Consider the following 24,683-nt stretch of genomic DNA (forward strand, 5'->3'; position numbering starts at 1 on the left):
TATATATATATAGCCTTGACCTGTTGGTGGCCGAGTCACTGTAAGTCCCCTCAAGTAAAGAGTTCGATCCCACTATGGCTTGAATGCTCTGAAATTATAGACACCTGCACGGGCTTTCATAATGGGGCCAAAAAATGCATGAGAAATCGATATTTGGGCATCTGCCAAATATCAATTTTCTTTTAATATATATAATACTGCATCAGGGCAGTGTCACTGCACTAAGGGGGTCTTGAGCCACAAGACCACGCAAATGAAATTGGAGCGGACTCAAGTGATAGTATTTGGAAGGAATAGTGCGACATCCATATGCTTGGAATGAATGGAAGCAAGCAGGATCAACCAACTGAGTCGGGAGAAGATTAGAGTGATGTCTTCAGAAAGGAATTGTGCAATATTTGGAGGTTTGGAACGAGAGACTGTCAGAATGGGGGCGAGGCCACTTAACTGTCTCTTCATCCTTAATAACCACTAGAATCTCAACGTGCGACGTGTTGAGCTGCATATTCTCCTTCTAGGGTCAAGGATCTCATTGCTGGTTTGCAGGCCGAGGAGGGAGGGCATGATTCCCCTGCTGCTTGGAATTTCTCTGTAGTGAGGTTTGATTGGAGTCCCCAAAGTTACTCCCAAATCGCTCAAATTACTCTTTATGTGCACTGATGGCCTTATCTACAACGATCTAAGCTTCAATGCGAGGGACAAGATAGACACAAGAGTGTATCGTCTCTTACATTAGTGATGAGTAGAAAGATTCTGGGCGAAGTCTTCCTAGAAAGACTCCTCTTTGCATTTCAGGATCCACCTCTAAGATGTAGCAAACTTTGGTAGAGAACTTGTGAAAATAGTCTTTGAGCTACTCTCCCGCATTCTGATAGATTTCTGAATGATTAAATGAATATTTGATGGTTCTCCGATTGGCGATAAACTGCTCCATAAACAATTTGGCAAGTCAGTTGAAGGTATTGATATTGTCTTTCCGGAAGAGAGTAGAATCAGAAGTGAGCTTGGTCATTGAGAGTGGTTGAAAATACTTGACAGAGAAGTGCATCCGAGGCATGCTGGATGACTATGATGATTCAATAGTGGTTAACGTGCTTTTATGGGCCAGTTACTCCTTCATAGGAATCAATATTTGGGAGCTCATAACCTGCTGATATAGAGTGTTAGAGGACTGCTTTAGCTAAAGGACATGATTCTTGAAATTTGCGGTGATCGGGGAAACGATCTCGATCCCCCATAGAGAAATCTTCTCAGATCAGATGTTCAACTCGCCACAGATGTCATCATCAAAAGCGACAAAACATGATGGGACATCACTATGTGAACTTCTAGTGATGTAAAAGTGGAACTTATAGTAGCAAGGAGGTTAACATCCCAGCCTAAAAGGGAAAGGGTTCTATCGTGGAGAGGGGGCTCGATATGAGTATGTTATTGTGGGGCATTTTTTGTTGGTTGTTAAACTGGTGATAAGTAAGTTTCATTTGGCTGCATCAATGACTATGGAGCTATGCATACAAGGAGGATAATCACCACTTGAGACTCCTCAATCCCGTGTGCTCGAACTTCTATAGAAGAACTTGAATCATTATGTCTAGTAGGGTAACACTTTCCATGATTGAAAGATGTGGAGGCTTGACACCTTTGGCTTCGTGACTCTCCCCTACAATGATAAGTGATGGAGTAGGACGTTTTGTTGTTGTGATTATTGCGTCTAATGGCCATGCAACAAGTCTCAAAAGTACTTCAGTGGCAGGATTGATTCTATACCCAAAAGTCATTAAACTAATGCATGTTTGATAATTTGCAGCGACGGAGTAATGAATTATCATCTTAGAGTTATACGATGATCCAACAAACACTCAGATAAAAGTAAATAATCACAAGAGATACAAAATTTTTTTACTTGGAAAACACCAAAAGGGAAAAAAAATCACAAAGACTTGCTTAGTTGAAATGTTTCATTATAAGATGGTAATTAAGTACAACGCTTTCTCCCCACTGCAAGATAGGGCTACACTGTTTCCCAAGCTATAACATTCGTGCACAAAAGAACTCATTGTCTTGCAATAGGGAGCGACCACAACTGGGAGTAATTGTTGGAGGTTCAACACTCTGCTTTTGGCGTTGGCCTGACATTTGAGTGATGCACTGTTTCATAAAGGTTTCTACGTGATTCTATGGTGTTGATTATTGCTTCAAATGATATTTCACAGTAAAGTGCGGGGGACAGACAATGGATGTCAAAAGCGGCCAACGAGCAATGGTTGATGACTGTAAAGCTAGAAGTGTTTGTTGGATTGTCGGTGAAGTATAGGAAACTTCATATCTCTGTTCTCCAGGTTCTAGTCATCTTCTGGTTCTGAGTTTAGTCCCATTCTCAAGAGGAGGAGGGGTAGAGTTATATTTATAGAATTCAGATTACAAATAAGGAAGAAATTCATATCGTTCTGTTCTGATGTTCTAGACAGATTTCCTCGATCGAACGGTGTTCTGGGGACATTTGACTGTCTTAAATTATGTTAGAATTGAGTGATATTATGCTCATTGGATTTTTCTTGTGGAGACGTTCGATTTGATAATAAGTTTTTCATATTTGGAATTTGTTTGATCTTCTAAAAATGGACTGAAAGTTTTCAAAAGTGGTTAAACGACTTGATATGAGCTTGATTTTACTTAGATTAGAACAATTTTGGAATGTTTTGGTCTCTCTCGTCGAGCTGGTCAATTTGACCACAAGTTTGCTGAAATCAAGGTTTTGGACGACTTTTAATTGAAGTTTGAACAATTTTTGCTCAAAAAATTGCCTCTAGATTCATGTCGGATGACAGAAAGTCATTGGTGGAATCATATGTATTTGCTACTAGAACTTCTTCAAAAACATGTAAATCACAAACAACTCTCCCTATATATTATAAATTATAAGGCGGATTGCTAATTAATTCTTGAAAAAATAACTACACAGTGATCGTAGGTTTTGATGAACTTATGATAGAGAGAATAATTGACTCCATATTAGATTAAAATATGCTTAATATATTGAAATTCATTTTTAAATACAAAAATTATTAAAAATTTTCAAAATTGGAAGCCTCTTCATAATCTCTAGAATTTCTTTTTATTTACTTTCAAATTTAAATTTTCTTCGCATTTTATATTTACAACATATTAGCATCGTCGACTTGACTCTTCTGGAATTAATCTGACTAATGAGTTTATTCCTCCTAGTTTCAAATTTAAAAAGTCAACAAGAATCTTTAATTTTAGTGGACCATGATCTTTCGTTAGCCGTAAATAACTAAATATTATAAGGAAGGTTTACATACATACCTCTCAATACTCACGTATTTCCCTATCTAATGCATACACTTCAATTTTGTTGCGTGCTAGAAAATTATCAACAACATCAAAACACCTTTGAAGTAATGAATATGGGTCTATTTAAAATTTTTTAGGGGGCATTTTGTTGTGAATATGGAAACCGGTCCATTGTTAAAATTGATATTTTTTCATGTTTTACATAAATTTGATAGCAAATTGGATTAGACTAATAAATAGGCGTCTAGCTCCCCTTGTAATCTCTCTCGGGTTTTGGTTTCACAGGCTTCCTCTTCGGCATTGGTAGCTTTTCGGTTAGAAGCTCTCGGGTAGAGAGAGAGAGAAGGAGAGGATGAGAGGAGAGAGAAATAGTGATTTTTTGTAATTGTCGAGGTGATCGACGTGTTTAATTCCTAGAAGTGATAAAATCCTTTACAGCTCCATGGACGTAGTCAATTTGCCGAACTACATAAATCTGTGTGTTTCCACTGTGCTTTTCTGTTTTGCGTTTTTCTCAATCCTGTTTTTTGTTTTATTACCGTTGTTTTTTCACAACACATTTTAAATAAATTTAGACAGAATAACAAAACACTCATCTCGATGATCCATCATAATTCCCTTGATCATAGATAATTTTTTAATATGTAAGTGAATTAAAGACCTCAAAATTAAATTCTCTTGAGCTCATAGGGTTTTTGTCATCGATACGCACGATTTAGTTATAAGTATGTCAAATTTAAAGATAATATGCTTTCAATTAATGCACCGAAATTTTTCTACAATACTTCAATCGCTTGATCTGAGTTTATATGAACTCAAATTGAATCATGACTATTAATAGCATTATGTTTGGTCTATCTTGAGCTCTCAATTTAACCATAAAATCATATTAAGATATTCAAATGAATTCATGCCTAATACAAAATGTGAAATATTATAAGAGGAGTTAGCAAGGGATGCGGGCATGAAAGAAAAACTTAATATAATAATATCATAAAATTTCATTAACTAGTTATGTATTAGACTATTTTGCTTGCTGTAAAATACATATCTGAAGACTAAAATTTTTCTGTTTGAATTTAGTTGAATTTTCTCCATCTTTACAGCTAGTCTTCATTCAATGTCGGCAGGCTATAAATACTAGTGTTCGAATGCATGTTCTTCTACTCGAAACTTCTATTAACTCTTGTTAAAAAATATAGAAAAATTTACGTCCATGCCAATCAATTCCTACTTATTTACATAGCTAGCATTTAAACTTCAATAAATAAATTATATATTTTATATTTAGATATGTAAAAGAAAATTTACATACATACGACACAATTCCTATGTGCTATAAATCTAAGCATGAAACATTTCTATTTCACTTTTAAAAATCATAACTGTGATATATTTGACGTGTTGTTAAGGATTCAAGTGACATATATACAAATACAAACGCACAAGTGTTAGATCAAAAAATGTTTAAAATTCAATTAAAAGTCATTTAGAGCTCCGATTTATACAAACTTATAGTCAAACAAACCGACACGATGACACAGACCCGATGATACCAAAATTTATTTAATCTAAGTCAAATCAAACTCAAACCAGGTCATTAAACCACTTTTGGAACTTTCTCGAGCATATTTTGGAGATCAAATGAATGTCGAATCTTATAAGTTCATAATCAAATCAAACGTCTCAACAAGACGAATCCAACAAGTCCAAGATCATTCAATACCAACATCGTTAAGACACTTAAATGTCCATAAAAATCGTATGATCAAAGAAAACTCTCCGGACCGTCCCATCAAAGTGATTCATATTTCTACAATAAGTGCTCCCAAAACTCTATAAATAGAGCCCCACCCCTATCATGAGAGGGGGCGAGAGATTGAAGCCTGAGAAAGAGCTTGAAATTTGGAGAAGAAGCTAAAATCTAACGTCACTTTGTCGCCGACCACCACTCGTCAGCCGCCTCAAATTGCCATCGGCCGCTATCCATTCTTTGCTATGAAGCACCGTATGAAGCAATAGCTGACATTTCATAGTAAAAAAACAACAAACAAAGTGACATATCATCCCAAGTTTCGGGCTAACCCCAAACACGGTGCAACAACACATCCATAAATGGTGTAACAATGCATTATGCATTTGCTTCTACAGCTCCCGAATCCAACCCTCACGACCCACGAACATCATTATTACTCGCCACCACTGCCTACATGAGCAATTACGTCCTACGAGGTCCACATCTTGTGCAGCTCCCAATTCAAGCCTTCACGGTTTATGAACGCCTCTACTACTCACCATTGCAGCCTACATAATCAATGCAGCCAATATGGTCCAAAGCTCGTGCAGCTCCCAATTTTGGCCCCAGCGGTCTACGAATGTCACTACTACTCACCACTATGACCTACGTAGTTAACTACGACCTATATGATCTACAACTCGTGTAACACTCGAATTCGGCTCCTGTGGTCTACGAATGTCATTACTACTCACCAGTACGACATACGCGATCAACTACAATCTACAGAATCCACAACTCGTGCAGCTCCTGACTCTGACTCCTGCTATCAATGGATGCACTACTACTCACCACTACGGCATACATGATCCACAACTCGAAGTTCCCAACTCCATCCCCCGAGACCTACAAACAACATCGTAACTCACTACTATAGTCTATGTGACCAACAACGACCTACGTGGTTTCCATTTCTTATAACACTAGACCATGAGCCTTGTGGTTTACAGACGTCACTATTATTCACCATTATGACCTACATGCTCCACAACTCATGTAGCTCCTGACTCTAGCCCTCGCAACTTACAAACAACATTATTACTTGCCATTACTGCATATGTGAGAAAATACGACTTATGTGATCCACAACTCGTGTAGCTTTTGGTCCTTCCCCTCAGTCTACCGACGTCATTACTACTCACCATTATGACCTATGTGATCAATTACGACCTACGAGATCCACAGCTCCCACAACTGCTTACTAAGACTTCTCCGACTAATCAACGCTTCTGGAGTACCATCAATAGTCCACCCGACCCAATACTGTCATGGTTATTAACTAAAACTTCTATAACAAACGGGTGCTACAACTACATTCTACAAGGCTCATGCAGAATACTACCACCACAACAATCGATTATGACTCTTGCAACTTGCTGTTGTCAAGAACTACGATCATATTATAACTATATAGTTTTGTAATTTCATATTCCCTAATTAAGAAGAAGAGTGGACTTGCATATTCATTATTCACAGTGAATTATTTTAACTATATTAAGTCCCATGATTTTTTTCTCTTTCAAGAGTTTTCCACGTAAGAAGTTGAGGCTTCTCCTCATGTTTTTTTCTCTTCACTCCTTCAGCTACACAAACACCGAAACCTCCCATGCACGTAAGTGATGAATTCTTCCATTCCTTCTCTTTTTTCTTCTTTGCTCTTCCTTCTCCTCTACCGATCGGCAAGGGGACGCACAAAGCTATTCTTCTCTCTCTCTCTCTCTCTCTCTCTATATATATATATATATATATTCTGTTGTTTAAAGTGAAAAGAAAGAAATTTTTAATGTGATATTAAAGATTTGAGTGGTATAATGTAAATGATAAAGAATGGGTTTTAGATACGTAAATTAATAAGAACTTGGTGGTTTATATATGAAAGTGAAGAATCACATGAAAGAGTCACATGAAGAGAAGAATCACATGTGCTATTAGTTCTGAACTTTTTTTTTCAGCTGCATAGTTATACTAGAACAATTTTTCTTTCAAGTAACACATCTTTGAAATAGTAATAGTACTATTTTAAAGATGTGTTTGTCTGAACCACTATTACAGTTGGAAGGGTTTAAAGCGTTTACATCATGCAGAATTTGAACATGTATTAACCTATGTGATTCTATAATCCTAAGTTTGTGACTGTTTTAGGCCGATTTAAATTAATCACTATAAATCTATGGTTATTAACCAAAGAACAGCCAATGTCTTTCGTTGATCTCTCTCTCTCTCTCTCTCCTTAGTGAGCTTTAGGCATCATTGTGGAATCAATTATATCTGACTTTCTAGAGAACACAATTACATAGGCTTTTCCAGATCCTGCACCAAGGATTTTTCCATCCATCTCACTCTCTAACTTACTTCCTATTCTCCGTCAACTCTATAGTATACGGGATCTTCTGCTGGGTTGTATGTGTTCACAACTATATGAAATCCCATGTCCCAAATAGATTTAAACCTTATGATCAAGAGTGATCAATATGGAACATTCGATCAGATCAAAATGCCCCTCTAAACAAATTATAAATAGACCAGTTCTCATCACTTAGAGGGGGGAGTGAGGAAGAAGAAGAACTTCACAGCTTATTTTGGAAAGAAGATTAGGTGATAATAATCTCATTATTGTTTATGTGCACAATATAACAATGCCTTAAATTATAATTTTCACTTATGTTTCCTTACTTTGCAACAGTACCAAAAACTTGATCCTGAAAGAAATAAGAATTTAACTTTTTAATATATATATATTTTGATTAAGACCTGAATATCGAACCCACAGGGAAATACACAATATGCTCTGTTGAACAATAAACTTTCTATTTTAAAAAGACAATTACTTAAACTAAAAATATTTTCGCAGTATTAAAATTAAAATCTTTTTGGTATTTTTGATATTTTGACAAAACAGTAATAATTTAAAAAATAACTAGAGTTTTGTAGATGAAAAACACTTAATAAGAAAAATATCTTTCTTCTTATCATGAATCAGTAATAAATATAAGAATTATGTTGTGAAAGTATGCAAATTATGTTGTGCCAAATAGGAGCAATTATATTTTTTACCCTTACTAGAGATGCTATAAAGAATATTGGCTAATTTAAAGTTTGAATAGTTCTGAAGACCGGCTAGACAGAGAAGATACCAACTCTCACTCTAGAGTTCCTTCGATTCCCTCAAGTTGGGGGCTAACATCTCGTATCAGAACCTAAAACAATAAACAAAAAACAATAAACAAAGTTAAACAATAAACAAAGTTAAGGGCTTTAACCTGTCAATTTAAAGTCATCTAACTCTACACCCTTCAACGACTATTTTCCTGTTTATTTGCATTAAATCATTTGAATTACATTCTCATTCATACAACCTTATGTGATGCTTTTCAATTGTTGACAGTGACAATATCAGCTCGGTCCTTACATGTTTTCACAACAAATTTTAACATCTGGATAGGCCAAATCAAGAAGTAAATGAAGTTCGTGGATTTAAATCATTACAACTTCTTCCAACATTAAAGATCAATACTCTCCACAACTTCCATCCAATTTTAATTACTTATCATTTTAAGGAGAAATATAAAGAAAATTACTTAGAATTCATGGAGAAAACAAAACCACACTTTAGTTTAAAAGTAGAAATCATTGTCAAACTAACCAGAAGTCTCGATTAAAATCAAAAATAGTTCAAAATAAAAGATAAAAATTTATCTCAAATCCTTCACCAAACTCTTGAAGTTCCTTTGAATCTCTTCCTTTTTAAAACATTATTAAAATAAACTATAAACAAAAAGGATAAAGTAAATTTTTGTGGTGTCTGAAAATCTCTCCAAAACTATCTCTCCAAACTCCTTAGAACTCCTCTTCTTCTAACTCTTTTCAGAACTTTCAAGCACCCCCTTCAAATGTCTCAACTTCCTCCTTTTATAAATCTCCAAAAGGTGCATTGGAAACTCTTCAAAATGTGTCCACATTTGATGAATTCTCCAAAGGATGCCTCCTTTCACAAGTCTTTTAAACATATTTATGTTCCTAGTGGTCATAACCACCATCTTAAGCCAATAAGTGCCTCAAATACCTCTTCAAAATTCGACCAAATGAAGAAAACCACCAAATAACGGTCTCTGAAGCTTAAACATGAGGCCTCTGACGCTTAAGCGCGACCTTTTTTGTTTCACCGGCACTTAAGCGTCGGATCTGGCGCTTAGGCGCCGAAACACTTTAGCACAATTTTCACATTTTTGCTCCAAATTTGATTATTTTTCACTCTTTTAATTATTTTTCAACTTTTTTACTTGTACATGAAAGAAAAACACAAAATATCTTCCATTTAAACGCAATATCTCAAAAATATGTATAAAAATGTGTATAAAACTATATATATTTTAGGTGTATCAATAACCATCGACCACTATAACCACCGACAATTTTTTGTTGGTCAGCATCGACCTCCGCAGGTCGCTACAGCTAGCCGCCATTGACCACCAATTGTCATTGACCACTGTTTGCAAATGTTGTATTCTAAATACGGCTGTTATGTCCATTGGTCAATGTAGCAGTCAACCACAATTGACCACTGCTTATTAACAACCATTGACCGCCACCAACCATCACCGTCTGCCCTATGCCGACCACTTGTCGTAGGTGACCCTTGCTTGCAACAGTTGTAGCAATTACATTCGCAACAATTAATTATGGTTTTTGTGGACTACTATTACTATCACAGCTTTCACTACAACAACTATGGCCAACTGCTGCTATTGCATCTACTAACTCCAACATTTGTGAGTAATTACTACTGTCGAAGCTTCTAGCTATAACCTTTATAGCCAACTATCACAATTACAACCACGAACTACAACTTTTATGTCAAATGACTACCTTTGTAGCAACCAACTACAATATTATGGCTAATTATTATTATTACAGTTTCTAGCTCTCGCTTCTATGGCTAACTACCATTATTATAGCTAAAAATAAAAACCTTTATGACCAATTACTGCCTTTTTAGCTACCAATTTTGATCTTTGTGGTCAATTATGTGGTCAACTTCTACTATTGTAGCTTTCAACTACGAAATTTATGGCTAATTAATACAAAAACCATCACCCCTTTGTGGCTAACTATCACTATTATAACCAAGAATTATATATGTTATAGCTCAATTATAATATTATATCAACATTACTTTTATAAAATTATGAATATTAGCTTTTGTAACTCTCTTCTTTAATTTAGAAGAAGAGTTGACATGTGTACGCACAGTTCATAGCGGGTTATCTCAATTGGGCTAGACCTCATAATTTTTTCTTCTTTCCAAGGTTTTTCACTTAAAAATTGAGGTGTCTCCTCCTGCTTACTCATCTTTAATTATCTAAATGTGTGTTGGGTTTTTGTGCAACACTAAGACGATAATTCATTGCTTTACCCCTACGGACCTTCCGACGCACATCAATTTTGATACACAATTATTTACAATATTAAATAATTATTTTATACTCATGATGACTTCTACTATCATAAATTACAGTCATTTTTATGATAAGACATGGAGTTGTAAGCAAATTTATTTTGGCATAGAACTTCATTCAACCTTTTTGTATGTTTTTAAAAAAACAATGAAGTATATTACCGAAGATGTGATTAAAAATATGTTTTATCTTCCAATTATGGGTTGTAAACAGAACTCAAATGAAGCATGTTGGCAAATGCTTCCAAGTTCTCTAAAAAAATAACCAAATAACTCAACATCATGATCAGACCCGAGACTTGAGGTATCTCATGAAGGCAAACAATTTCATGAGAGATTATAATGCTCGAATGTGATACAAAAGTATGGGGACTCAAAGTAAATTTACTACTATTGTTGTTACCTAGACTGTTGACACCCTCAGAAAAAAAATATCAATTTTGATTAACTCAAAACCCTAGTCATCATACCATTTTGAGGGCCTTCAAACCCATCAAACTTATAAACATTCTTTTATTTGCCTTTAAAATTTATATCATCTGGCACTGGGCCTACCTCTACCAAAAATTTTAAACTATAATATAATTTTAGTTATAATTATAGGTCATAATTTAAGCTAATATTATCCATCCATGCCTAACATCCTCAACAAGAACCACTCTTATGTGTCCTCTTAATCATCCATAATTACACTGAATCATTTATATATTTAAACAAAAAGCAAAATAATTATCTCTCATGATATGTTTGGTGATGGGAGAAAGATGTTTATTATATTTTAATCCAATAAGACATACTACAATAAACCAAAAGCTCGAGTCAAATTATATATGTTTTGTAGAGAATATAAATATTGAATATTAAATTTGTTTAAAAATTGATTAGAAGAGAAGGTGATCACCGACAAGAAGTCAATGGTGGAAGATCAAGGGTTGGACAAACATGCTTGGAACCAAGTGACTTTCCTTTGTCACCTTTTAAACTATTACTTACTTCTCAGGGAAGCTTATATGGCCTTTAAGAAAATTTTAAGTGTTTGAAATTTATGTCTTTTTTTTTTTAATCTAAGAAATTACATAAGAATTTGTTTATTATCGATTTAATTTTTAAGAGTGATACCATGACTATATATTACTGAGTTGAGTGTGACTAATTTTGATATTATCAATTAATTTTTAAGAGTTACACCACCAATTATCGTCAATCACCACCAACTAAAAGTCGTAGTCGACATTGTAACATGAAAATATAATTATTATTTATTGTATGTGGGACAAATGATTTCTGTAATCATCAATCAATAATAAATTTTCACAATTGGGTCAGACTCCGTGGTTTTTCTCTTTACGGGTTTCCACGTAAAAACTTCTGGAGTCGTCACTGTTTGTTCCTTTTCATCGGAGTGTGTGCACAATTCTCGTACAACGCTTAAACGATATCCGTTACTCTGCCGCCGCCGTGAATATTTTGGCATACATCAATTATGTATATATATAATAATAATAATAATAAAAAGCTATTTTACATTTTGAATATATTTCTTCTAAAAACATGTTCAATGAATAGACTTCTGGAGTAAGCGTGTTCTTTTGGTGCGGACGAGACCCGACGCTAGATGTTCGAAGAAAGAAACCGCCATGAAATTGCTTCAAACAGCAGAGGTTCGGATTTGAACTGCATAAGGTGAGATCGTGCATGCATGTTGAACTTTAAGCCCTCATCTTAGAATGGGAAGACAGTGAAGCTCCATTCTATTCTAGGGAAGGTTGACATGTAAATTTGCTTTTATTTGGTAAAACTTCTCTTGAAATTCTTTATGCATAATGATTACTTTTTATCGTTTTAGATCATGAATGATAATATCCATTTCACAAACATGACTCAATTTCTCCAACACATCTAACATAAATTATGAAGCAACGCTTTATTATTATTATCATAAGGTAAATCATAATGTTATTTGTTATCTTCTCCTACAACTTGTATATTTTATATAAAAAAATACAATTTGATACTCAATAACTTACGGTTTTAAAAAAATATTTTATACTCAAAGATCGATGACCAAAAAATTAGAGTCAGTTCCTTCATTATATCATAGGAAAAAAAATGCTACATCATTTAAAACAGAAAATCGTGTCAAAATTTTTCATCTTTTGCTTTATTTCTACCAAAATCTGTCACTTGCTGTTCATTATTTGAACTTTCAAATAGTTATTGAAAAGTCAAAATCATTTCAGCTAATTGTACAAAAGAGAAAATGAATTATTGAAGTTGCTTAGATGCTATTTAATTAACAATCATTAAAATTGGGGAAAGGTTAGAGGGCATTCTTAGTCATCCCCTCTATGAAATTTCTACTAAAATAGGATGGTTCAAATCGGGCTCATGGGCAGTATAGATCTGACTCGAAATTGAACAGGATTGTAATTGTTTGACCCAAATATTAAATATGCCGGAAAATATCTGACCCGTCTTCAATCTGACAAATCCATGAACTGAGGCATTGTTATGAGCTTTTTAGGCGCATACTCTGGTTATCACAAAATCAATATGCATTCCATCTGAATAGAAGATTGCTTTCATCACTATAGAAGTGAAGAAGTGCTATATTACTATAATATAATGTCGTTCAACCTAAAAAATGTTAGTCCCTTATCACCGATTATTCAATATAATATTTGTGAATCAAAGATGAAGAAATATTAAAGTTTATATAAACGATCTTTAGATAAAAAGTAAATCACCCGAGCAACACATGCAAGATTTAGAAAAACTTTCAAAACCTTATTTACCTGAAGCTCAACACCTTATAATAAACCTTTGGGGAAGGCTCAAGAAAATTCCTTGGATATCTACTCACACCCTGATGCCATAATCCTCAGAAGCACATATTAATCATGCAAGTATAAGTGTCACTCAAGTATATATAAATTTGAGTTCATGTATCTATCATATAGGGAACTCGTAAATTCTTACAACAAGTGAAAGTTATTGATTGCTAGTCCTAAGCTCAGTTTGAAAGGTCAATGTTTTTGGTGAATTTTTAAAGTAACTAATCCTAATTTTTAAAATCCTAAACTAAATTAGAGATGAAAGTTTTCTCTCAAGTAACATAATATCTCTTGAATCGGACCTAAGAAATCCATATTATCTAATCACATTTACTAGTATTGATAGTCAACAACAGCACTAATTCTTAATCTCTCCTAAGGTCATAACCTTGGGATTTCATGTTACAATTTAGTTCCCTAAATCGTGCAAAAACTCCCATGTGCCCAAATTTTCCTATCTGATTGCAGTATTCTAACAACAATAGTTATATCCTCAAAGATTAGTGTATGTTACCTTAATTGTTTTACTAGCATACTCTTACAATACTAGATCATGACCCATTTTAACTTTCTAAGAGGCCAATTCAAAAGTAAATTAAGCACAAAAAATTAATATATCAACATGCATGTTTTATTATCAAACCAATAGATCCCACTTTTGGGTAAACACCAAGAGAAATTCATAATGATAACACATACAAGTTATTCTTCAATGTACATTTATATTATATTTTTAATTTACATGTAGGTTTTACTAAAAATTAACTGGCTTCATAAATATTTCAAACAAGATTAGATAAGAGCGATTGATGGTATACATATCGATGCACGTGTTGCAAAGAACAATATGATTGCATACATCAAACATCACACATTATGGATCCCCAACACGGATACATTAGTAGTACGTGAATTCAACACATGCTTTATCTTCTTAATGACATGTTGGGAAGTGAGTGATCACAATAGTCGTAAATTTAACTTTGCAGCACTCAGACGTGAATATAAAATTCCAATATCGCCCCTCAATTAGTTCATTAATGATCTTATAAAAAAATTAAATTTGAAGTGATCTCCAAATAGTGATAATATTCAGGGAAATATTACATCATTGGTTCTAAATATTCCATAAAATGTGGTTTCTTAAAGTCCTTTCTTGATATGAAGTACCACATCTCTGATTATGAATGCAGTACCATTGTGATTAAAGGAAAGAATGAATTATTTAACAAGAAACATGCATCATTACTTAGTGTAATTGAAAGAGCATTCGACGTATTAAAAATGAAATTGATTACATTTTTATACTATTTTATGAGTGCATTTATCCGTAGGATGTTTTGTTAATCCACAAGGCTAATCCTTACTCCGCAACATACGCCATGACTGTATAAGGGGCTACGTTGCAACGAGAAGGGGTGGTGACAGTCAATAATGATGGACGAGCAATGGTCGACTGTGTTTGACAGCTTCATGAGCAATTTTCGATGATGTTCAACAGGTGCAAGAGCGAGTGGCATTCATTGGACCTTAGGTGTAGAACACTAGACCTCAATTCCTCTTGTCCAAACTCTAGTCTTCCTTTGGTTCATGAATTAGGTCCCCTCGCAAGAAAATTGCAGTGCTCTATTTATAAAGTTTTGGAGAGGCATTCCAGCAGATTAAGAAAGCATGCATGTCATTCTATCGGACAACCAAGAAAGATCACATTGATCATATGATATTTTGTGGACATTGAGTACCTAAATAATATTAAAATTGGTTGATCTTATGCATGGTAGATTTGTCTAATTGAGATGCTTGATTTAACTATTAGCTTGTCATATTTTGAATCCATTTCGTTTTTTGATTGGACACCATAATCTTTCAAAAATAGATTAATTGTTTGATCTAGGCTTGATCTGACTTTGATTGGGTCAATATTTGTGTCATTGTGTTCTTCTTGACAAGTTGATCAATTTGACTGTAAGCTTGTTGAAATTAGAGTTTCAATTTATTTTTAATTGAAGCTTGAACGCTCATTGGTAAAAATCACCTTGAGATTCGTTCCACTCCTCAAGAAACGTGTCAGATGACAAAATTTGTTGATGACCTTGTAGCAAATTTGTTAGATTTGTGTTTAATTGCAGTGATGACAAGATTCTTCTGAAGACAACATAAGGGAAAAAAAGCGGGAATAGAAAGTAAGACTACATGTGAATCTTATTGCTAATGTGAAAGATCAGACAAATCATCGTCTTAAATGGCCCTTTTATCCTCTATTTACGAGGGTTTTAGGCACTACAAAAAAGCTGCAACTTGACATGTATATGAAAGTCCAATAGAGAAGTACATGATAAAACCTTTATGTATTTTTTAACTTAATTGTTAGAATTCTGATAATTTTGTGGGAACAGCCCTACAAGAAAGTGATTGAGAGACCTCACAAGCTAGATTGATAAGGCACAAAATTTTAAAAGGGGATGGCGATTTAATGAGGAAGTTGTTGATTTAATATAAGCATGAGCAATAGTTTCTATTAATTGGACGAGTGGTCCTCTAAATTAGAGTGAGCGTTTGAATGACTAGAGTTAGTGTCACTTCGAGTTTGAGCGAGTGAACCTTGAGAGTCTATTATAATTAGCTACTGCACTTTGGCTTTCAACAAATACACTTCATTTTCATGTGATTAGTCTTGTGATATGGAGTTACTGATCCTCAATGATCCTTCTCAATCCCTAACAAGTGCATCCTTATTTTTGAACTCCTTTGAATTTAAAGGAAACTAAGATAAAATAAGTCCCCTAAAAACCACCAATTTACATAATAATATAAACATTTTACTAAAAAAACTATTAATGACACACTTATTGAAAATGAAATACACCCAACATCTGGGATGCTCTTACTGGAAATAAGAGACGCACAACAACAAACATACCATTATAAAGCCCAAGTTTAACCATGCGTTGTAGTCAAACCATTTATCAAACCTAAGAAAATAAACACGCAAAAGCACATTCATACATCACTTTTAAGCTCCACCGTCTCATATCTGAAACCTAATTTCTCCGTGTCAAGGCAATCCCTAACCTTTATCCTCACAATCTGCCGGTTCTCGTCATAAAAGTAGAAATACGCCTTGAGCAAGTCAGGGTCAACGATGTCTATGCGATGGACACAGCCCTGTGCCTCCCAGGCGGACCAGATGCGGTCAACGTTGGCATAGCATGCCCACAAGTTCCAGTTAGGCCTGGTATAGTTGAAGCTGCCCATGGCCTGCTCCTCGATCCAGACATGAGCAGGACAGTGCGGGATTTGCCCTATGGATCCACCACCAGGGTAATTGGTTTCCTCCCCTTCCCCGTTCGGCGAGCCCATGAAGAGCCCCGCGCTCTTTCCAATCAATGTCATAGATCGGTACATGTATTTGAGGTTGTCTTCCATGCGTTCGGTGAAGCTCGGGTTCGAATCGTGGCTCCGATTGTGGATTATCGGCTTCTGCTTTTGGTTGTTCGGGTCGCGGTTCTTCTTGTAGAAATCAGGCACCACCTTTCTTTCGGGGTCGTCCCTGCTCCAGAAGGGAAGGGAGAACTCATCGTCACCGATGAGGTTGCTGAGGATGCGCTCAAAAAAGTAGAGGTAGCAGCGGTGCCAGGGGAAAAAGAACCGTGAGTTGGGCCCCTGTATGTGTGTGAACAGTGAAGGAGGGAGATCAGTACAGTGTCGTTCAAATTATGTTATTTATTATTTAATTATGTTTAACTCTTATATAGGATTTAATTGGACTTCCTATTATTATGCTCACTAAAATCTCATAACATTTTATTAAATATTAAAATTTTAACGCATGCCCCCTTCAATTTTTTCAAATAACAACATATTAATCTGACAACCTTTTTCAGAAGTACGATTATGAATATTTGATTGGCGATTGTATTCGTAAGAAAATAATATGTTAAGAATCTCATGTATATTTTAAATAAAATTTTATTATTTTATGTTGGCTAATTTAATTCGTATTTTTATTTTTTCAATTTATTAAAAAAATTGTCATATCTCAAAATAATCTGCCCCGATGGAGCACTCAAACAAAAACTTTTCCCACCGACAGATGACTCAAATGGATGACTTTTCTCTCCGAAGAACAACTAATACAAAATACTAAAATATCATGTACTTCACATTTTAAAGCAAGGACGCTGTATCACATTTAAATCAAACAAAAATAAAGATAAATGCCTTGCAATATATACATTAGATGCTTGCCAAGTTTAGAATACTAACATGAATGAAATTCAACCAGTTATTCTATTTTTCTCGTATGTATGAAACCTCTAATTATAGGGGAAAAATTAGATAAGACTGTCTTGATAAAATTTTAATTGGAATAGACTTCATAGTTCTCTAGTTAATTTTGAAATAGATAAAATATATACTCAATTAATTAGAATTTGAAATTTCTATTTCACAGCTCAAAATCAGTTAATTCTGAACATATTTTTAAATAAAACTCAATCCAGAACACTACCTGCAAGTCCAGTTTGGGAAGGCCGACTTGGTGGTAAGCGCCGTCGCGGTAGGCATGGTAAAGGTCCATCTGCCGCGTGAAGCTGAGGGGGTCGTCGGCCGGAAGAGCTTTCATAAGCTCTATGCCCTTTACGTACTTCTTCAGGTACTCCGCGTCGACGTTGTGGGCGGCTCGGCGGACGCGAAGCGGTCCCTTGCGGGGCGGCGGGATGAAGTCGATAATAGTCGGAGTTCCGCCATCCGGAATCTCCGTAAGGCCGCGTTCAGAGCGGTCGGGTGCTTGGGCTGCAGATGTGAGGGCAGCAGCGGCAAGGCTGTCCATGGGGGCTGCCGGAGCTTATGGATGGATGCTTTTCTGGTATCGAGATTCGCTACGTATTTGTAATCGGAAGCATGTGATGCTTTGGTGTTTGGTTTCAGATCGGATCTGCTTTCAAGTCCTTCTCAACAATGCTCTTATTTAACAAAAAATAATGGAAACAAATTTTACCGTGCGTTGTTCTTTTCTTACGTAGTCAATTTATTTTAATGTAATTTAAAAATTTTCAGATTATGTTGCAATAAAAAAATATTGTTCCCACCCCCACATGGAACGTGGCACTGGCGGGACTGCCTTTGATTTGGGGTTCGAGAGGACTACTTGAAAGAGGCCATTTTATCCTGTACTTGACCCGATTGAGCTGGCGAGCACTTCGGAGCCGCCCGACTCGACGGGACTTCGGCTGGAAACGCGTGTACCGGGAGTTTCGGAGAGCGATCGGTTGAGCCATTTATTGGGTGGCTATGACTGATGGGCAGACGAAGAGACCCTAGCCAATTATATAGATCAAGACAAATTTTATCGTTCATCCTGCTTGGTTGAAGATTGTCGGCAGATACATTATCGTGAGCTTTGCGCTAGTAGACTTTATGAGAGACGCCTGAATTTTGTTCATCTTTGGATTATTTTCTTCACAGCTTGCAACTGCCAACCAGATTGTCAGAGTCATTTAAACTGCTTCTGGTGGGTCCTGATCTACAATGTCATTATTTTTGTTGACCATTAGATCTCTTTAAGATTTGTGCTGACACATTTTTTAGGTACAATAATCTACATTGTACAGAGTAGTCTATACAAATTGATTCAAATGTGTCTATTCCATCAATTTCGGTAGAAACCTATCATGATGAGAGCCGACAGTAGCAGAGACCGATTGGACTCATTCAATCGTCCAGTCCAGCCAACAGACCAACCACATTGTTAGATAGACCAAAAAACGAAAAGGTATCAGATATACAAAAAGGTGCCAATAAAGAAAATAATAACTTGCAACTCCCAGATACATTAATAACTTGTAACTCCCATGGACAATTATAACTTGTAACTCCTAAGGGCAATGATATAATTTTTGTACTTTTACTTCCCTGTTGGCTATAAATAGGAGGTTCTTCTCTCATGTAGGAGACAGAGGCCATTTGGGATTTCCAACCATTTAGAGTTTGCCCACCTCTTCTCTTGTACAAATTCTTTCAATATATACAATGAGTCCAATAGCCCAGGAAAATACCCCCTCATTTCCCTGTTGGTGGCAATCGCTGCATCACTCCTATCACTCTCTCATTCTCCCTTTCTCTCTGTTTCTACGCTCGATTCTTTGGGCATGATCTACATGTTAAATTTGAATTCAACAGTTTTATTTAAATTAAGCGTTATCTATTTTTAAGTTAGACTATTGATTGGGGGCAGAGAATAATATTACTCAAATAACATGATATTTAATGTATGGTATAATGGAATTAAATTCTAAATTATTTTGGTTAATATAAATTAATTTTACTTCTAATTATCATACAATATGTAAACATTATATAATATAATCTACATAAAGTAACTTTGATTGATTATTATATCTCATTTTATTAATAATTATAGCACAAATTTATTTGAAATTGAGCCTAATTAAATAGTAAAATATACTTCTTACACTACAACCTTGAACGCTTCTCTTCTAACTTTAAATTGGTTAAATTGTGTTCTAAGCGAAGTTAATTTTTCCATTATCTAACTCAAACACTTTATTTGTAGGTTTGTTTGAGTTATGTATTTTCTTCAAAGTTTAATTTCCATATTATTAAAGCTTGTTTTCCTTTTTAGTACTTAAAATATTAGTATATATCTACAAATGCCTAAATAAATATTATTAGCTTTAATCAAATTATATTTTTGGCCGTCAACATAATTTAATGTTACCAAATCTCATTGTTGAGAGAGAGATAGAGAGAGAGGAGGAGGCTTAAGAATTAAACCAAAATAAGAAGCACTTCTAGTTATATTCCCTCTTCATCATTGACATAGAAAATGTGATACTTCTCTTATTATCTTCTTAAATATAAATAAAATATTTGAATTACTACTATTTTTAAGGTTTAATCAATTTATATATTGATTTCTATGTAATCATAATTTTATGGTCCACTGAATGACATAAATATTTAACTTGTATCAGATATATATAATATGTTAATTGTCATATTTTTATTTGAAACTAGGACATATACCCACATATTACATAATTCTTATGTACTAACAAAACTAACATTTAAACTTTTCAATCACATGCATAACACTTAAATCCTTAATATTATATTAAAAACATCATTATCATTAATTTTCAAAAGTGAAAAACATATTATTTTTATGCATAGATTATGATAATAAGATAGCATCAATACAAATAGCAAATTAAGGTGTTTGGCATGTAAATATATTGAAATTGTGTGGCGTATATGTAAATTTCTTAATTTATTACACACGCGGGATGATGATTGGTCACAGGGATAAGGTTGGCCGTGTTGGCGCATGAACGGCGGGGTCACAAAGTGAGTTGGTGGTGAAAGAGTGGGCAACAAATGAGGTTGTGAGATGCAATCATGGAGCCGATGGGACCCAAAGATGATATGGTAGTTGCATGGTCATGTTGTCTTGGTAGAATTTAAGTTTATTTTATTTTATTTTTATTTTTTTAGTTTTTATTTTAGACTTTTGAGAACCCTAGAGCAACGAGACTTTGAACTCACGTGACCAACAAGTTAAAGTTACCTGCATAAAATTTCAGATCTTACAAGATGAATTTAGAGAATGTTTAAATCAAATGAATGTAGATTTTTTATTACAAAAGAATTTTAATATTATAATTTTCTTATCAAAATAGTTTACATTCATTTTATTTCTCATCAAAATTCAAGAAATATATGTTCTATATTTGTAATGTATCAAATCAAATAACTAACCAGTTAATTTCATCTATTATGATAATCATATCAGTATTATGAGGTTCGACTAATAATGTTATTGGAGAACTATTCAATGCTCGTGTTGGAACATATAGACTTTTTTAATCGCGTAGATGCGTTCAATCGAGTTTGAGTCATTCTTAGCTTGAACTTGGTTAACTAATTAAGTTTAGACTTAATTCTACGAGTTTGAGCCATAATCACTAGCATACTTGTTCATTGTTGAAGAGCGATAAAACTATTATTCAAGCTAGTATTATAATGAAATTATCAACAATTAATTTTTAAATAAATAAAAAAATATTTAATATAAAATTATATATATAATGTTGATATTTTTATAGTCTCGTTTGCTAATAAGTCAGACAAGTGGACTCAAAATTGTCTCATTAGCTCATCAGGCTTATTTATCAAGTTGAGCCCACATTACAACTACTCGTATATGTGGCATTCAGAGAGATGATTATATATTGTCAATAGTTACCTCCCAATGCTAGAACCGTAGTCTGCATCCTAAGAACTTCGCAGTATACGTGACAGTGCGCGCAGTTGGCTCATGTGATCGGCACAGAGCCGAACCGAGCGGCCCTGTTTTAGATTCCTTCTAAATTTGGCAAGTTTCATTATTTTCTTTCATTCATTTCTAGTCATTTCTTATATATATATATATATATATACATACATTGTATAGTCGAAAATGAGTTTATTTAACAGTAAAACCCAAGTACTAAATGGGCCACCATATAGTTTGTGGCTGATGAGATCAATCTTATTCAATAGCTATACTTTTGCAAGTGATAGATAACATAGTTCCCAAATACCCAAAAGAACCACATGAGTACCGCTAAAGCACACCAATATTCATGTGAATTCCTCATAATAGAATTTTGATCAATCATTAATCTTCAAGCGAGTTCTTTAGCTTGCTCACATTTCTCTAGTTCTTATTCGAAACTCGCGTGAATTAGTTGGACATTCTTATCAAACTTGTCGGCAACTACTTAGCTACACCACCAAACTCGATGAGTAGTTTTTGGAGGCAGAAGAAAGAGAACTCTGATTTGTCAGTATGCATATCGTTATTTTTTAACAACATGATAATCCATACCATCAGACTTGTCTACTTCGATTCTGCTCAGGCTTCGTATTATATGAACTACAACCCAATTTTATATTTCATCCTTTACGTCTCGCGATACTGCATTGGACAAACATGCTTGAACCAATTGACTTTCCTATGTCACCATTTAAACAATTAATTACTCCACAGGGAAGTTTATATGGCTTTTAAGAAAATTTTAAGTGTTTTAAATTTATGTCTTTTTTAATCTAAGAAATTACATAAAAATTTATATATTATTGATTTAATTTATAAGAGTGATACCATGACTAAATATTACTGAGAAGTGTGTGACTAATTTTGATATTATCAATTAATTTTTAAGCATTATATTGTGATCGATATTTTTTAAAATAAGTTTAAGAATTTGGTATGGGTTTTATATGACTCGTATTGGATCATTTTTGATGTCATTGAGTTAGTCTCGTCGAGCCTGTTTGACTATTAGTTTGCCGAAATTAGAGTTATAGATGACTTTTAATAAAAAATTGAATATTTCTTATTCAAAATATACTCCAAAATTTGTGCTAAATAACTTGAGATTTATGCCTCTTCACAGAAATTTGCTGATGGCATCTCAATTAATAATAAGAATAACTATTATCACAAATAAACCCTAAATTTATAATAATGATGGTTCGAAAAGGGCTCCTTTCTCTTGCAATTAATTGCCTAGAACCGTAAGGACAAAAGTGTGTTTCATTATTGATACAATAAACATAAATCTCGTGGTAAAATTTTTAGTAAGAAATATTCAAACTTTGATAAACAGTCATCCAGAGCTCTGATTTCAATAAACTTATAGTCAAACTTACAGGCTCAATGAGACAGACCCAATGATATCAAAGTTAGTCTAATCCGAGTCAAATCAAGCCCAGATAAAGTCATTAAACTATTCTTTGAAGATTTCTGAACATATTTGGAAGGTCAAATATATGCCAAATTTAACAATGTTATAACTGAATCGAGCGTCTTGATAAGACGAAACTAACGAGCCCAAGATCACTCAACTATGATCTCTCAACTATGACATCATAAAAACACTCAAATGTCCATTAAACGTCGTATGATCGAGGAAAACTTTCTAAACCGTCTGATCAAAATAGTTCATATTCTTGCATTAATTGCACTCAGAATACTATAAATCGACCCCTACCCCTCACATGAGGGGGCATAAGCCTAGAGAGAGAGAGAGAGTCTGAGGTCTTGAGAAGAAGCTTCAGCTCAGCATCACAACTGACAACCGTCGTCGACCTCCGTCGACTTCCGGTGACTATCGACAACATCCGTTAACCATCGTCTACCGCCGTCGATCACCGCCTACCGTCGTCGACCACCACCGACCTCTGTTAAACTTCGCCAACCGTCGTCATCCACCGCTAACAACCATAAATCACCACCAATTATCGTTAATCCCACCAACAAGACACCGTCAGTCAACATTGAACATGAAAATATAGTTATCCTTTCTCATTTGTGGGACAAGTGATTTCTATAATCATCAATCAATAGTGAATTTTCACAATTGGGTCAGACCCCGTAGTTTTTCCCTTTACGGGTTTTTCACGTAAAAACTCCTAGAGTTGTCACTGCTTGTTTCTTTTTCATCGGAGTGTATGCAGAATTCCCGTACAAGGCTTAGACGATATCCGTTACTCTACCTCCGCGAAATATATATATATATAAAATTAATAAAAAGCTATTTTACATTTTGAATATATTCCTTCTAAAAACATTTTCACTGAATAGACTTCAGGAGTAAGCGTGTTCTTTTGGTGCGGACGAGACCCGACGCTAGATGTTCGAAGAAAGAAACCGCCATGAAATTGCTTCAAACAGCAGAGGTTCGGATTTGAACTGCATAAGGTGAGATCGTGCATGCATGTTGAACTTTAAGCCCTCATCTTAGAATGGGAAGACAGTGAAGCTCCATTCTATTCTAGGGAAGGTTGACATGTAAATTTGCTTTTATTTGGTAAAACTTCTCTTGAAATTCTTTATGCATAATGATTACTTTTTATCGTTTTAGATCATGAATGATAATATCCATTTCACAAACATGACTCAATTTCTCCAACTCATCTAACATAAATTATGAAGCAACCCTTTATTATTATTATTATAAGGTAAATCATAATGTTATTTTTTATCTTCTCCTACAACTTGTATATTTTATATAAAAAAAAATACATTTTGATACGCAATAATTTACAATATTAAATAAATATTTTATACTCAAAGATCGATGACTCAAAAATTAGAGTCAGTTTCCTTCATTATATCATAGGAAAAAAAATGCTACATCACTTTAAAGGAGAAATCGTGTCAAAATTTTCCATCTTTTGCTTTATTTCCCCCAAAACCTGTCACTTGCTGGTCATC

General features: G+C 34.5%; 1 protein-coding gene across 1 annotated transcript; it reads right to left on the reverse strand.

Annotated features, from left to right (window-relative positions):
* Positions 1-16,298: 16,298 nt before the first annotated feature.
* LOC110032142 (aureusidin synthase-like) lies at positions 16,299-18,333 on the reverse strand. The gene is made up of 2 exons (XM_020735665.1): positions 17,910-18,333; positions 16,299-17,062 (listed from the first exon to the last, which is right to left on the reverse strand). Exons 1-2 carry the CDS (start codon positions 18,228-18,230, stop codon positions 16,400-16,402), a joined length of 984 nt encoding a protein of 327 aa, XP_020591324.1. The 5' UTR covers positions 18,231-18,333; the 3' UTR covers positions 16,299-16,399.
* Positions 18,334-24,683: the final 6,350 nt, after the last annotated feature.

This window comes from Phalaenopsis equestris, unplaced genomic scaffold, assembly GCF_001263595.1.
Source record: "Phalaenopsis equestris unplaced genomic scaffold, ASM126359v1 Scaffold000878, whole genome shotgun sequence".
Taxonomy (NCBI): Eukaryota; Viridiplantae; Streptophyta; class Magnoliopsida; order Asparagales; family Orchidaceae; genus Phalaenopsis; species Phalaenopsis equestris.

Coding starts and splice junctions, on each gene's coding strand:
- LOC110032142 (XM_020735665.1), bottom strand. CDS start 18,230: ATGGACAGCCTTGCCGCTGCTGCCCTCACATCTGCAGCCCAAGCACCC. Junction 17,063..17,909: donor TTCCCAAACTGGACTTGCAG/GTAGTGTTCTGG, acceptor ACACACATACAG/GGGCCCAACTCACGGTTCTT.